Source organism: Salmo trutta, chromosome 19 (assembly GCF_901001165.1).
Source record: "Salmo trutta chromosome 19, fSalTru1.1, whole genome shotgun sequence".
Classification (NCBI taxonomy): Eukaryota; Metazoa; Chordata; class Actinopteri; order Salmoniformes; family Salmonidae; genus Salmo; species Salmo trutta.
Window position 1 is genome coordinate 19,960,870 of NC_042975.1, and position 16,452 is coordinate 19,977,321.

At 40.9% G+C, this 16,452-nt stretch overlaps 2 protein-coding genes and 1 long non-coding RNA gene across 6 annotated transcripts in view; 2 read left to right on the forward strand and 1 right to left on the reverse strand.

Annotated features, from left to right (window-relative positions):
* The window catches only part of LOC115154123 (protein FAM168A-like), a 46,417-nt gene extending 41,793 nt beyond the window's left edge, over positions 1-4,624 (reverse strand). For 2 of the 3 annotated variants that reach the window (XM_029700030.1, XM_029700029.1), the window contains exon 1: positions 4,447-4,623. The gene's annotated coding sequence lies outside the window, so the exon portion shown is untranslated. Of the gene's footprint in view, positions 1-4,446 lie in introns of all 3 variants that reach the window. The other variant, XM_029700028.1, reaches the window with a different exon arrangement.
* On the forward strand, positions 667-14,454 carry LOC115154124 (pleckstrin homology domain-containing family B member 1-like). Of its 2 annotated transcripts, none has more exons than XM_029700032.1 (6): positions 667-832; positions 12,962-13,114; positions 13,365-13,467; positions 13,584-13,623; positions 13,700-13,781; positions 14,126-14,454. In XM_029700032.1, the coding sequence occupies exons 1-6, from the start codon at positions 805-807 to the stop codon at positions 14,257-14,259; spliced, it is 540 nt and encodes a 179-aa protein (XP_029555892.1). In that variant the 5' UTR covers positions 667-804; the 3' UTR covers positions 14,260-14,454. The 2 variants fall into 2 exon arrangements, with proteins under 2 accessions (XP_029555892.1, XP_029555891.1); XM_029700031.1 differs by lacking the exon at positions 667-832 and adding an exon at positions 10,943-11,620.
* On the forward strand, positions 2,252-7,733 carry LOC115154126 (uncharacterized). The gene is made up of 2 exons (XR_003867821.1): positions 2,252-2,286; positions 7,585-7,733. It is a non-coding gene; the product is annotated as an uncharacterized LOC115154126 (long non-coding RNA).
* Positions 14,455-16,452: the final 1,998 nt, after the last annotated feature.

A 16,452-nucleotide genomic window follows, 5' to 3' on the forward strand; every position in this document is an offset into this window, starting at 1 on the left:
ATTTAAAATGCTACCGTGAAATGTCCGACGCCACATTTTTGTAACAGAAACCCTGTTATGTGTGTGTGTGCATGTTTGTGAGTGGGGGAATGAGTTGTTACTGCAAGTGTGTTTGGGATGTGCGTGTTCGCCAGTATGTGTGTGTAGAGATTTGTTTTAGCATCGCCTGCCTCTAGCAGAGTGAAGGAGGGCGGTCCATGGCCAGTTCAGATTCCATCAGACATGGCTGCCCCTAAGGACAGAGCAACGATCCAATCAGCCTCCTACTTCTTGGTCCGATCCTCCCACTGACCTGACCCCTCCCCTTCACACAAGTTTCCCCTAGGTACAGATATAGGATCAGCTTCTCCTCTCCCAGTACTGACCTTAATCATTAGTGGATACAACTTCACAGCACTGCGGCTTTCACTACAAACTATGGGTGTGAACGTTTAAACGAAATTGGGATCCTTAACGTTAAGAAAAATCCCTAACGAAAATCTGTTTTTTTATTTGTTTTTCCCAAGTAACTAAAATCACAGTGCAACTGGCTCGCCTGCTCTTTCTCTTCGCTAATGATGTGAGTGTGTGTTCAGTATGTGAAATACAGCATTACATGCAGCTTTTAATTGCCGATAGATGGCCTAGTGCACAGTTCTGACTCCATCTGCCAGGTTGTTGACCTGCCTATACGGTTCCCCTCTTCCCTCTCCGTCCCTCGATCGCTATGAAAGATGCAAGTGTTTGTGTTCTCGGAAGTATGGACACTAATCAGTCTCATCTGTTAAACAATTGTGAATCTTAGAAGTCGATTCCTAGTGGAAGATGTGTTTTCTTTCTACTAAATGTCCTGGTAAGTCACAGTATTTAACTTTAGTGTACTTTTTTGGAGAGAGAGGTCTGCGTGCAGGCAGCAGACAGGCTGCGCACAGCAGCTTGATATTATTTGATTGACAGTTCTGGTCACCTAGTGATGACGTTAGTCCAGCTTCAGAAGCAGCATTCCTTTACATTCAAGTCAAATACCCATTTCGTTGCGCTTCGAAACTATCTCCAGACCAGGTTGTGTGTCAGCATTAAACAAACATGCCGTAGCTGAGGCGCTTTCAAGGGTATTTGACTGCGATAGATATACAGTGCCTTGCAAAAGTATTCATCCCCCTTGGCGTTTTTCCTATTTTATTGCGTTTCAACCTGTCATTTAAATTTATTTTTATTTGGATTTCATGTAATGGACATACACAAAATAGTCAAAATTGGTCAAGTGAAATTTAAAAAATAACTTGTTTCAAAAATGTCTAAAAAATAACAAACGGAAAAGTGGTGCGTGCATATGTATTCACCCCCTTTGCTATGACGTCCCTAAATAAGAGCTGGTGCAACACATTACCTTCAGAAGTTACATAATTAGTTAAATAAAGTCCACCTGTGTGCAATCTAAGTGTCACATGATCTGTCACGTGATCTCAGTATATAGGCATCTGTTCTGGAAGGCCCCAGAGTCTGCAACACCATGAAGACCAAGGGGCTCTCCAAACAGGTCAGGGACAAAGTTGTGGAGAGGTACAGATCAGAGTTGGGTTATAAAAAAATATCAGAAACTTTTAACATCCCACAGAGCACCATTAAATCCATTATTAAAAAATGGAAAGACTATGGCACCACAACAAACCTGCCAAGAGAGGGCCGCCCACCAAAACTCATGGGCCAGGCAAGGAGGGCATTAATCAGGGGCAACAAGAGACCAAAGATAACCCTGAAGGAGATTTAAGCATACTGCTAAAGCAACACTCGAGTGGTTTAAGGGGAAACATTTATGTCTTGGAATGGCCTAGTCAAAGCCCAGACCTCAATCCAATTGAGAATCTGTGGTATGACTTAAAATAAGTTAAAGATTTCTGTACACAAGTGGAACCCATCCAACTTGAAGGAGCTGGAGTAGTTTGCCTTGAAGAATGGGCAAAAATCCTAGTGGCTAGATGTGCCAAGCTTATTGAGAAATAACCCAAGAGACTTGCAGCTGTAATTGCTGCAAAAGGTGGCTCAACAAAGTATCGACTTTGGGGCGGTGAATAGTTATGCACGCTCAAGTTCTGTTTTTTTGGCTTATTTCTTGTTTGTTTCACAAAAAAAATTTTTTGGAAGAAATTAATTTCTTAAATGGAGGAGCAAAACAGATATTTTGTAAAAATGTTTCACTTACTTAGCTAGCAAATGCAGCTAGCTAGTTTAGCCTACACAACCACCCTGCTCAAACAGGGGTGCTAGCTGGCTATGACTATCCAACACGAACTCTTCCGAGTCAGGGTAAGCTTTTGGTTTTACAAATGTATTGCCACTGGGGACTGCCGGTGTAACTGCTAAACTGCTTACTACACTGCATGATTGAAGCGGGTATACTAACGCATTAGTTCTATTAGCTATGTTGACTATGACGTTACTTTAGCTAATATGGTGAGCTAGCTGCGGTGATGATATGAAGGTTTGGCTTGGAAAGGGTTTTTTGCCTGGTCACAGACAGCTGATGTGTTGTGCATTGATGTCCACAAACGAAGGGAAAAGGTGAGAAGAGGATGCGTGAAGGAATACAACGAGCAGTTTGAATGTGGCTATGAAATTAAACTGTTTGCGTGTCAACAGAGGTGTATTCATTCCGCCGATTCTGTTGAAAAACGTTTCTTAAACGGAAGCAAGTGGAACGCAACGGGGATAAACATCTGAATTTGTCGAAAAGGAACTGTTTGCAACTGTTGGACTAATGATTACTCCCTAGGTCAGCTAGGTGCAGGCAGGAGTGTGCAAGGCGATATTCGACACTGTCTGTCGGGAAGTGTCACTGTCTGACCTAAAATCATTCCCTCGACCTGTGTCGAGCAACCTCATGATGGGCATAGGGAACATTTTTGTATCATGTAGTAGCCTAAACCTATCGATGTTAAACTGGGTGAATGGAATATGCTGTAATAGAAATAAGGCTACGCTCATTTAAAAAAGTGTCTTAAACCATATTGACCGCCACTGGTGATATATAAACATCAGATAAAGAAACAACATTCTGAGTTTAAACATGGCCAAGCTAGTCATTAAATCATTTATTTAACTAGGCAAGTCAGTTAATAAGGACAAATTATTATTTACAATGACGGCCTAGGAACAATGGGGGCAGAACGACTGATTTTTTTACCTTGTCAGCTCGGGGATTCGATCTGGCCCAACGCTCTAACCACTAGGCTACCTGCCGCCCCATGAGAAACATTGTATCAATAACAAAGAAATTAGCCATTTAGACACATTAAAACATTAACACTGGAACAAGTGCTTCTCCACATCTCTGGGGTGTGTTTTGTCTCACTGCCCTCTGGAGCCCAGCAGAGCACATAGCGGCACTCACACACACACACACAGATGGTGAGCAGCAGATTCGGCGCAACGACATCACAGTCCAGTGTTTACCTGGAATCATGTCAGCTATATATATTCATGACATTTCTATCTGCAAGGTTCCACAATGTTTTGCCTATTGAACGTCCATGCTCTCTAAATCAGCAGCAATTGTCAACTACATTTTCCAAAATGTAAAATGTTTGGACATGCAATAGGCCATAGTGATCGGTTCCTTCAAAATGAAATGAAAAACGGGTACAATATTTTCATAATGAAGCGTTCTTATTATTCTTGTTATATTGTAGTGTTTACAGTAATGTTTATTATGCATGCTTATATTATTAAACAGCTTAGATGTGACCATATTTGATACCTTGCGCAATTAGTCCACCTCCTATTGTAACTTCATAGCTTCTGGCTATTTTGCCATCGTATCAGCCTACTTCCCAAACGCATCATAACCACCGCAAATTGTGAGTCATAACAAAAACGGCTATTGTACGCATACAATACTGTCAGGTCTTGTTTTATATCACACCGAAAAAAATACTTGCGTCCAGCTGATATGAAAAAGTGAAAATTAATAGTTTTCCCTATGTGGCCTCTCTATCGTGTGGACTCCTGAAATAATTGCTGCGCTCAGAAATTCACTTGGCTTTTTAAAATGGTCACACAGTCAAACTCCCGACACCATTTTGAGCCGCACATATCTTTACCAAAATCCGATCTGCTGCTACACGAGTAGAAAAAATGTATAGTTAGGACAAGGGGTCGGCTGCGTTTCCTCTGCACTCGCTCTCAGCCCATGTCACATTTTATAATGCATCCTTGAGATCCAAGGCCGTTGCTCCGGCGATTACATTGTTACACACTTATGTCTGGTTTTATTTGCCAATGGACCACAGCGACCTATGGCTTGGAACGTGTAGCCTAGTCTTACCCATTTGTAATATTTTACAACATGCATGTCCATTACATTTATTTATATATGCATAGCAAATGTGTATATATATATATTTTTACATTATCAGGCAGGACACGTCTGTCTCCAAGACTATGAACACGTTATGATATCAAACTCACCAAATGTCCAAGGGAATTTATTATCGTGGAGCACCTCGTCTTTAATTTTATGCTGAGTCCGGAGTCACTGATTTCCCTTGTTCAATGCGGTTTTCTCCAAGGTTTGCTTCGGTGGTTTCTCATAAGCGGCGTTGGTAACATCGACATCCACACAGAGTGGGGGGATGGGGAATATCGAGAGAGAACGAGGGTTAACGGAGGGGGGCAGTAAAACCTTGTGAACACAAGGGGAGGACCTTTTTCTCCTACGTGACTGTCAAACAGGGACCAATTCAGAAGTCTCACTACCTCACATCTATCCATCTATCAAGTTCACTGGAGTTGGAAATATAGGCTACATTTATTAATAAAAATGATGACATGATCTTTGATTTAAACTTTCTGATTTATGTGTTCTCACATCTGTATATTGGTCCTGTTTAATGTAAGTGTGTGTGTGTAGCAGTGGGAAAGATACATTTTCAAAGAGGACTGCTTGAATCTTTATAGAATGATCATGACAGCAGAGAGGATTTCATATAAGAAAAATGAAAATCAAACTGGAGATTTATGGTAGATGACAGAATAGAACAGAATATTTTTGCTTTGCAAAACATACTAGGCATCCCTGCCTTATCTCTGTGTTTTTGCTATTGCCATGTCAATCATGATGTATGTATATAATAGCAGCATTATCTGTCATTCAGGAAAGATGGGGCTTTTTTAGCAAAAAAAATTAAATATATTGTTTTTGGGGGGGGGGGCTTGCCTGTTTCGCATGTTATTTTGGCATTAATACATGTCACATCAGTTTGCAAACAATGTAAAAAAAGATATATACACTACCTTTCAAAAGTTTAGGGTCACTTAAATGTCCTTGTTTTTGAAAGAAAAGCACATTTTTGGTCCATTTAAAATAACATCAAATTGATCAGAAATACAGTAGACATTGTTAATGTTGTAAATGACTATTGTAGCTGGAAACGGCTGATTTTTATGGAATATCTACAAAGGTGTACAGGGGCCCATTATCAGCAACCATCACTCCTGTGTTCCAATGGCACGTTGTGTTAGCTAATCCAAGTTTATCATTCTAAAAGGCTAATTGATCATTAGAAAACCCTTTTGCAATGATGTTAGCACAGCTGAAAACTGTTGTCCTGATTGAAGAAGCAATAAAACTGGCCTCCTTTAGACTAATTGAGTATCTGGAGCATCAGCATTTGTGGGTTCGATTACAGGCTCAAAATGGCCAGAAACAAAACTTTCTTCTGAAACTCGTCAGTCTATTCTTGTTCTGAGAAATTAAGGCTATTCAATGCGAGAAATTGCCAAAAAACTGAAGATCTCATACAACGCTGTGTACTACTCACTTCACAGAACAGCACAAACTGTCTCCAACCAGAATAGAAAGGAGTGGGAGGCCCCGGTGCACAACTGAGCAAGAGGACAAGTACATTAGTGTCTAGTTTGAGAAACAGATGCCGCACAAGTCCTCAACTGGCAGCTTCATTAAATAGTACCCGCAAAAAATAGAATTGTCCTTGTTTTTGAAAGAAAAGCTAAGGCACCCCAAACTTTTGAACGGTAGTGTATATAATTGAGTTGACAAAGTCGCATACAAACAGTCTCTTTTTTTGGTTTTCTTGGATTATTGCAGCTCCAAAATGCAGGTGTTTCAGCATAGCTCAGTGCTTTCTGTGGTGATGGGGCAAGCCAGCAGAAAATACGGAGTGTTGCACAGTGATTGGCTCAGTGTTCTGTCACTCATGGGGACACTGTCACCACCAAGTCTAAGGGTAGAGATAGAAAATTCTAGCCCCTTGGGTGCTGCCATAGAGTTGCATTAGAAGTTTGCATCCAAGAAGGCTCAAGGTCATTGGCCACAGATAAAATTACATCAAATCACGTTATATGTACAGTAGCTTTGATTGGACTGATCATGTCAACATCATACTTTCAAAATCTTAGCTAGCAGTAATCAATAATCAAGTCGACAATCTACTGGCAAAACCTTTTTAATCCTTGTCATATGAAGAAAAATAATGAAGAGAAATTATAGATAAAACATATCGGTGCTCATCGGCAAATGGACATATACATTACTCAAGTTGGAAATCGCAAAATCAACAATGAGTGGTTTAGAAGGAATCAGTCACAGTGGCTAAGGTTAACTGCATGCATTGCAACGCAATCACTAGCCGGCTGCTCAGTGGAGTGGCTGTGTGGTCCCAAATCTGGGATTAAGGGGCTCTTTTCCAAGTTTAAAATGATAAACATTCAACATTGGCCATGCTGTCAATGAAGCATGCTTTGTGTCGCACTCAAAACAACTTAAGTCGGAACTGCAAAAACTTGACTTGAGATATGTATACTGTAGCTAAGAAAGTAATGCTGTGTAGTAAGAGTTTGTGGGCACAGTTTGTCACTGTTATAGTGCAAGGAATGTATTGTTTAGTGTTGTGTAGTGGCTTCACAGGCATGATTCCCACTTGTTGTTTTTGCCCCACCAAGATTTGCATGCTAAAATCGCCACTGGTTAGCAGTAACATGTTTTGTTTGACTGAGTTGTATAGAATCAGATTAACATTGCAAGTCACTATTAAACAAAATTCTTTAAAAAATGCAACCAACCACCTCCATAATTCTGCTACAGTACTTGCTTATCTCAACTAAATAAAGATTCCAATGATAGCCTTAACCATGTTGCTCCAAAAACCTTACCGCAGCCCCAAAAAGTTATCAAGAGGTTTTAAAGGGCCAAAACATGCAACAGAATTTAGGGGCAGGAGTCAGAGGTAAATGTATTTTACAAAGGTTCAATCAGGAAGGCTGATCTGAATACTCGTTTAACTTCATGCAGTAAGCATACCATTCACTTTGTTTCCTATTCTTCGGGCTTAGTGGGAATGAATACAAAAATATGATCAGCATGGCGTCTTCTTCACCTCTTTCCTTTAAGCCAAGTGAGGAATGTTGTACATCTATTTACCTTATAGCCTATAAGCACGGCACAATAATGAACATTCCTCACGCTTGCTGTTTAACCTATGGGCTCACGCTTGCAACTATCACTTTCCTCGCTCTCAACCAATGGCAGTAAATCGTGGGATGTAGTTATGTCAACTCTCCCATGTTCTCTCACTTGCTCTTTTTCAGCAACAGTTTTCAACAACCATCCACCTCCCCACCACCAGCTATAATACCCTTAAGGCCAGTCATTGGAACTCCTTTCCCCAAAGGACAGCAGACCCTCTGTCACATCATCTGACCATTCCCCAAACTATTTAATAAAATGTCATATTGCATTCCGTCTTTGTTGTTCTTTCAGTTAAGCCTGTACTCGATTGTCCTGAAGAAAAACACTCCCGACAAAGAATCTCCAATCCAAAATTAAATCTAGAATTGGCTTCCTATTTCACAACAAAGCCTCCTTCACTCATGCTGCCAAACATAGCCTCGTAAAACTGACTATCCTACCGATCCTTGACTTCGATGTCATTTACAGAATAGCCTCCATCACTCTACTCAGCAAACTGGATGTAGTCTATCACAGTGCCATCCGTCTTGTAACCAAAGCCCCATATACTACCCACCACTGCGACCTGTATGCTGTCTTTGGCTGGCCCTCACTACATATTCGTCGCCAAACCCATTGGCTTCAGGTCTTCTATAAGTCTTTGCTCGGTAAAGCCCCGCCTTATCTCAGCTCACTGGTCACCATAGCAACACCCACCCGTAGCATGCGCTCCAGCAGGTATATTGCACTGGTCATCCCCAAAGCCAACGCTTCCTTTGGCCGCCTTTCCTTCCAGTTCTCTGCTGCTAATGACTGGAACGAATTGCAAAAATCACTGAAGCTGGAGTCTTATGTTTCCCTCCCTAACTTTAAGCATCAGCTGTCAGAGCAGCTTACCGATCACTACCTGTACACAGCCAATATGTAAATAGCACACCTAACTACCTCATCCCCATATTTTTATTTATCCTCTTGCTCTTTTGCACCCCAGTATCTCTACTTGCACATCTATCACTCCAGTGTTAATGCTAAATTGTAATTATTTCGCCTCTATGGTCTATTTATTGTCTTACCTCTCTACTCTTCTACATTTGCACACACTGTACATACAATAGAAAAATCTGTTATTGTTTGTGTAACTCTGTTGTTTTTGTCACACTGCTTTGCTTTATCTTGGCCAGGTCGCAGTTGTAAATGAGAACTTGTTCTCAACTGGCCTACCTGGTTAAATAAAGGTGAAATAAAAAAAGATTATCTTAGACCCAACCAAATGCTGAGTGCCAACAAAGCACAAACATATTCAAACAGAAATACTAATTCAATATTATAACATGCTATAACTCTGTTAGGCTTTTACAACATATTATGGAGATGTACTGTTACTGGGCCTGATGATGTGCATGTTTGCACTGAATCGGAAAAATCAAAGTTAACTTAGCTGGTTTGGTGTAAGGTAGTGATGTGAGGTGAGCTAGCAGCAGGTAAGTGGAGAGCACAGCCTTCTGAAATCTAATGACATTTGCAGACCCTGCAGTCTAATTCCACTTGTATCACCATAAGTAAAGGATAGGCCTGTGCTGTTCACAGAATTACTTTACTTGAGCATGCTTTCCTACCAGCCAAATAATTGCTTGCTGTCATAATAATGTCCTAACAGGTGAGAGCTGATGTGGCATGTCACATCTAGTTATTTTGCAAGTTGGCTGGTGTTTTACCAAGCAATTTAGCTGAACCACACAGTGGTTTGTGTCATCGTGATTGTTGAGACACTAGATGTCATGAATGTTATTGATATGTTATGTAGCCCCTTATAACAGAGGACTCAACACAAGTGCTACCACCAAGCTTTTCAAACAGCTAGACGTCAGTGTGATTTCAGGCAGGGCAGGCCAGTGGATAGGGTTAAAGGTCTGTTCTTATGGAAAGGTGGAGTAAGTCTAAAAACACTTACACTCTAAACATTGCGCTACTGTGTCAGTCACCACCAAGTACCATTGACCTCCGATTGAGTACTAGTCCCAGTATCCTACAGAGCACACTAGTAGAGAGATGTGTGTATTTTAGAATGGCTACAAGTTCAGATTTCAGAGGTCCTCAGGTTTGCTGGGCTATGGTGACTGTTGAGGGACTGTCATGTGATGTCATGGAACGCAGTGGGTCACTGCTGACTTCGCTGACCATGATCTCCAATAAAAATACACGGTGTGTGGTACTGATAGGGGTAGGAATAGGGCCATCTAGTGGCAACGGAGTGTAAGTGTACAAAGAGTATAAATAGAGTCCCTTATGTTGAAGGTCAAACCCTGAGAGGAATCCAGCGTTCCCACAGTCACAATACAATGGCCAACATTCAGTCCCAGGCAGCAGTATGTCATCAGAACATCTGGCTAGCAGTTTTTCCCCACTAGGATACCCTTCATGACTCACATGGTGAAAATAGAAACTGATCATCACCAAGCAGGGTTGGGGTCAATTCCATTTAAAATCCAGTCAATTCAGACAACCCTGGACCCCCCCCCCCCCCATAACAGATCAGAAGCCCCCCCCAAAAAAACTAATTTAAATATCAATGTGAGGCCCAACCCCACAATTGCCAAAGATATTGACATCAGGCACCCCCATGACATTTTAGGCTCCCCAAGAGTCAATGTATAATAAGAACCCTGTGGCTAAGTTAGCATTGCTACTGTCTTCCTGAAACCTGAAGTAGGGCTATTGTTAGACACAGACTCAGCCCTGCATTGGCTTTTCTGGGTCAGTGGTATTACTGGTGCTTCTGGAGGACGTTGTGGCGTGGGTTCGAATCTTGGGTCCGCCATGGCAGGGATAGACCACATTATAGATGCATTAATTTTAGAATATTAGTGTGATTAGTAATAATGCATCTATAAACAGCTAATTTCTCTCATATATATATATATAGAGAGAGTTTGAGATGGTTAGAATGATCTGGATATAGCCAATGAGGATATAATTGTTTTCAAGGTCAGATAAACAATATATATATATATATATATTGTTTATCTGACCTTGAAAACAATTATATCCTCATTGGCTATATCCAGATCATTCTAACCATCTCAAACTCTCTATTTAATACACTGACCTGAGGCAGTGACCATGACACAGGCACCAGAAATGAGGTCATCATTATACCTCCATGGGATTGGCTCACTGAGGGAACAGTCTTCTAGTAAGGTTTAAAATAGAGCCAGGGTGATTCCTTAGTGAATCAATCTAATACACCTTGACATTTCTGCTGGGTTCACTTCAAATAATTGACTTCTTTCACAGCAGACCCACATTTGTGCTTATAAAAGTGCTTGGGCAGCTTTCATAATGTTACAACAGTAACTCAAGTATGCTCAGGTCAAGGGTGCACCTGAGTTAAAACAGGAATCAGAAACGGATAGGGCATTTTGGGCAAATGGCAGATGGGCTGGTCCATCTTTAGCCCAGTGGATTGGTAAAAAACATTTTTTTTGACTAGAATTACCATTATTTGGATGATAATGGGTGTCTAAAGGGGAAAAAAATGTGGCAGTGTGTTAGATATGCCCCAACCGATTTCTGCTATCAGTCTGTCCCTGACAGGAAGGTTCCCAAAGAACTATAACAGTTGGCTAATTCTCATGGTGTTATTTTAATGCAGGGATTAATGCGTTTGAGTGTTATGCCTTTTTCACTACGTGCTATCAACACATGCAGTAGTCCAATAACCCCAGTTCCTAAAGACAGATGACAACACATGCAAAATATAAAGAAAGGCAAAGCAGAGACAATTTAGTAAATAGTGGAGGAATAAGGAGTTGGAGACTGGAAGTGAAAACATTCCAGCCAGAGAGGGAAGCAGAAGATAAATCAGGAGAAGGTGTGGCCAATCCAGGCCCACTAATCCCAAATGATCTAGTTCCGCCCCATTCTCCACCTCTCGCTCTCAGATTAGAAGTGAGGGCCAGAATAAAAAATAAAGGCATCGTAAAGGCATCTCTCTGTCTCTCTGTAGACGACTCCTCAAACAAGAACAAACACTTGACAAACATAAAACATACACCCCTGGCAGAAACACGCTTCTGAGTTTCCTCTCTGGATTATTTGGGGTGAGGAATTGTAACATGGACAGATCTCCGACCATACACATAGCTCTGTTGAAGTCAGGCTGGCTCTGGAGACAGAGTGAGTACTGTAGATTCAATGTTTCTCAAATAATGACATGTTGTAGTCTAACCTCGTGTCTACCTGTTTTGGTCTCAGATATAGCCTTAGCCATTGCAGGTACTATCTTTACCAACTGTAGACCTCAACGGCTAAACATAGCATAAGAAGTTGTGTGGGGCACTAGTATGAGAGAAATATCAGCACTGTATAGAACACTTTGAAAGACAGGTTAAGGCCAGGCACCACAGGCTGAAATGACATGTTTGCATCTACCTATCAATTTTGAGATTTGTTTGCCTTTTGGTCCATTTAATATTTTAAAAAACTAAACATAAACATGCTCAAATCTTGATGAAAATGTTGATTTTCTTTATTTTATCATACTAGTCATCAAAATGTCATGAATTTTAACCACTTTAAAATGGCCATACATCCATAATTTCAAAGCTCACTACATTTGAATTAAACATCATTTAGAAGCCCATGTAATAGAGAATGTCACAAACAATTTAGCATATTTTAATACAATATTTCAGATAGTTTAAGTATTATATTTGTCTAAATTCAACTGGTAAATTGATTGTGATATAATTATGCCTGGCCTTAAGTGGTGTGTGTGTGAGGTCTGTAGCAAGCTTTGCTCAAGTCCCCAGTCCGTGCCACTCTCTCCAAAAACAGTTCTCCCATGTTCTTAAAACTGACTCCACTGAAAACAAAATGGAGGACTCTGTTGATGTCATCAAGATCGCTAACAGATTAACCTAAAGTACCTACCATTTAGCTTGTTTTGATGAAGCCAATGCACTAAAGGGCATCTTTGCCCTATTTATTGAGTTGTGGTTGCTTGTGAAAACTATTGGATTTTTAAATAAGATCAGAATCGTTCTAGAAGGTGAATGTTACAACTGTTATGAAATCCCAACCCTTACTCTGCTTGTCCAGCCTGGCCATAATCTAATTAGCTTCCTGTCTGTTAGCAAATCAGTGACTCACGCAGAAAGGCCACAAGCCAACCACTGGGGATTCACACGCCAGAGAAAAACGTATAGAGATTTATAGCTTCAACGATATAAATACAAAACATTCAAAATAGGGTTACCCATTATAGACCCACTGACTAGAATGCGTCTGAGATTCTTGTAATAAAAATTGCTATATAAATGTAATCTATTATTGTTATTACTATTATTATATGCTGAATTGAGACAATCATATCTGGCTGACAGTGCATTTCAGTTAATGTGGATAAATAAAAGTTACTGTTAGGAAAGTGGACATCTTAACCTTACCCCAACTCTACTCCACTTCACCCTCCATCTCTCCCCCCCACGCCCTTCCTGCCTCCCTTCCTTCCGTCAGCATCCATCTTAAAGCGGTGGAAGCTGAATTGGTGTGACCTGTGGATCGATGGGAGCCTGGTCTTCTACAAGACGGACAGCAGGCGAGAATTTGAGCACCGAGTGGGTCTCAAGACCAGCTGTGTAAGCGTCAAGTCTGGCCTGGAGAGTGCAGGTGAGGAGGGAGTGTCTGGAAAGATGGGGATGTTCAACATGACAATGGATGCTTCCGAAATGGCAATCTATTCCCTAGGCCTATAGTGCACTACTTTTGACCAGAGCCCCATGAGACATGCTGTATGTTTTATTACAGAAATAAAGTGGACTGAGGAGTCCAAATATCTGTATTGACCTCCGAAAGATTTTGGCCTTTGCTGTGGACTTGTGTGTGTGTGTGTGTAACCCTAGCTGTCTATGTTGTACAGGTCTCTCTCCCCCAGAGAACCACCCAAGTGAGAACATGGTGGTGGTGCAGCTTAGAGATGGCTCCACTGTGATCCTGTGTGCCAACAGTGAGGACGAGGCACTGTGAGTCTATTTCTCTCTCCCTCTCTCACACACACTCACACACTCTCTCTTACAGTGCACACACTCTCTCTCAATCTACTTCCTCTCTTTCTCCTTTTGTCATTCTGTTTTTGCAGAGCATGGAAGTTGACAATTCTAGAGGCGAGACGAAACCCAGTAAGTAAACCAGGGTTTCCCAAACTCGGATTCTTAGAGGACATTCTTGTCTTATTGTCTTGTCTTTCCCACTTAGTTCCCGTATGACCCATACGACGACTCGTACCAGTCCGTCCCAATGGACGGCAACAACACCATCTACCTCGCCCCTGGATCGGGTAAAGACAACGCAACACCCAAGCTCTGAGTCGTATTCATTATTGCACACTGTGGCAAAATGTTTTGCAATGAAAAATGAAAACAAGCGTTTCTTATTGGACAAGTTCAGGTAGTCCCTCCTTGTTTAAGTCCATTTTCTACTGTTAGGTGCCTAGTGAATACGACTCTGATTTCAGCAAGTCAACAGGGTGACTCTAGCACTCCTTTCCAAGACTCCCTGAAATCAGTTGTTGACATCAAATCAGAAAAGTCTAATAAAACACACTCATATATTCACTTATGCTCCCGTAAATACTGTAGTACATCCTATATTCAGCATCCTGTCCCTCCCTCCCGCTCCCAGGTACCCACCACATACTGATCCAGAGAGACCCATACGACGGCATAGGAGAGCAGGTGGCACTGGGGCTACTGGCGGGCATGGCGGCGGGCGCTGCCATGCGCTCCTTCCTCTGGATGCCCTTGTTCTTCTGCTGATAGAGAAGGTCTCTGATCTGGACCAGGCTGCTTGCTTGGGCGCCCTCCCCCAGTGCACTATCTCCATGAGCAGGGAGGCACGGTTGGGAAATTCCCAGGCTGCTGTAGGCCTCATTCCTACAAGTCTTATTGTATTTCACATATTTTTTTTTCTCCTGGTTGCAGAATAATAGTGCACGAATGTGTGTGTTTTAATGTCACATGCACACGTACAGTGAAATGCCTTTCTTGCCAGCTCTAACCACAACAATGCAGTAATCAATATCAATGTAATACTAAAAATAACAACGTATAACAAAAACACAAGATATAAAAATAAGAACACGATAAAGTAAGTAAGCATACTATATCAGGGTCATTGTATGTGTGAGCGAACGTGTGTTGACAAATTGGTTTACAGAACTGGTTGATGGTAACATAAATATGTCCTTTATAACATGCTGTGAACTCAACCTATTTAGTAGAAATGCATATGAAATGTATACTGTATGCAACATACAGGGTGTATGAAAAACAACGTCCCGATCCGCATATTCATCTGCCTGATGGACCCCCCCCACACACACACACACACACAGCACCATTGACTGCAATTATTTTGAGGTGCAAAAAATGTATCACTTTTATTAACCTTACATTCTGTACATGAGCATAAATACAGAATCTAATTCACTGAATACAATGCTGCTGTTGTCAAATTTAATAAAGGTTTTCAAAGCCATGGATATGAGAATTAATATGCGATGACAGAATACTTCCTTGCTTAATTCCTATTTGGAACATAAGGCTACCTGTCTGGAGATGGTGTTCCATGACAGACCACAGTCCTTCATATCCGGCTCCACTGTTCACCTACATGTCTCTTTGGGGCGGCCACACTTTCTTTCTATAATATAAGAGAGACAAATATGTAATCAATATGTTAATGTATTACACATCAGTAGTAGCCTACACACTAGTCACTCACAATCTACGTTGATGTCATTTTTCTCAAAACAATATTCACACGATGGTGAACTTCAGAGAAGCACACCATTAGAGAGCTCATGAAACTAACCCATCTCCTACCAACTCAGTTAGCCTACATTCAGGGGTGAAATTGATGGGGAATGACTGGGAACTGAGTTCCCAAAGTGACACTCATTTTAACATCTAAACATATCTTTAAAAATGAATTCACACTGACACAGGGATTAAAAATCATTTTAAAAACATGCTTGTTCATGTGGTTTTTAGCATCGATTCATAAACCAAGAATCTGAGTCTGACCCTTCCACATCCATGCCTTCCCAGTTCTCACCATAAAAAAATAAACCATCCTACAAAATCAAGGGTTGTTTTTTTGTGGTTTGAAATGACATTCTCCTTAGTAACACTGTTATTCAAACTGGTTCATCATAATGGGAAGGCTGTTGTAAAGTAGAGCTACAGTAAGCGAAATTATGCACTATATAAATTATAAATGACTTAATCTCTAAATGATAAGATTACATATTTAGTCATTTTTTTTCAATGAAGCTCTCAAATCATGACTAAACAAAACTCTTGATGTTGCACCTTAAATAATCGTTGATATTCCCTTTTGACGATCAATTGGCATCCAATTACGGTTTCAAAGATTTCATGGTAGGATATACTGAGATGTTTCTCTACATGGATTACAATATTAAGGTTTAAATGAATGAAAACAACCCCTGAATTAAAGAGGCTATATGGACCTTTTGCCTCTGGCGTGCTCTTGAGCCAAAAGGGGTCCCAAATCGACAAATGTTCCAGAAATAACTTTATAGGCCTTAATGACACTCAGAGGGAACCATTAGTCTATAGCCTTGCTGTAATGTTATGCCATATGAAGAAAAAAAACTTTTGCTTTCTTTTACCACTTTCCCAGATTGTGTGATCTTGTATTTTCGTAAGAAAATGTCACCAAACTGCCATATTTTCATACACAAGCCGCGGCCTAGGCCTGCCTAGCTGAGATACCCCCAACTTTGTTCTCTTACACCGACACGGAGGCGATTAAAAACTGGCGATTTGATAGCTACAACATTGTGTCACCATCACTCAATACTTGTAAAAATGTAAATTCTGAAAACGCTTTACCAATGCTAGTACTGTACAACCGCGGTCCTTCCGCGTGGTGGTGAAATTCGTACTTTTAATAAAAAACTTTAATCGAATACAACAGCCTAC

Bases quoted from the DNA above. Each gene is read 5' to 3' on its own strand.
- LOC115154124 (XM_029700031.1), top strand. From the start codon at position 11,560: ATGGACAGATCTCCGACCATACACATAGCTCTGTTGAAGTCAGGCTGG. The intron at 13,468-13,583 runs GTGAGTCTATTT...CTGTTTTTGCAG, and splicing joins AACAGTGAGGACGAGGCACT to AGCATGGAAGTTGACAATTC. The intron at 13,624-13,699 runs GTAAGTAAACCA...TTTCCCACTTAG, and splicing joins TAGAGGCGAGACGAAACCCA to TTCCCGTATGACCCATACGA.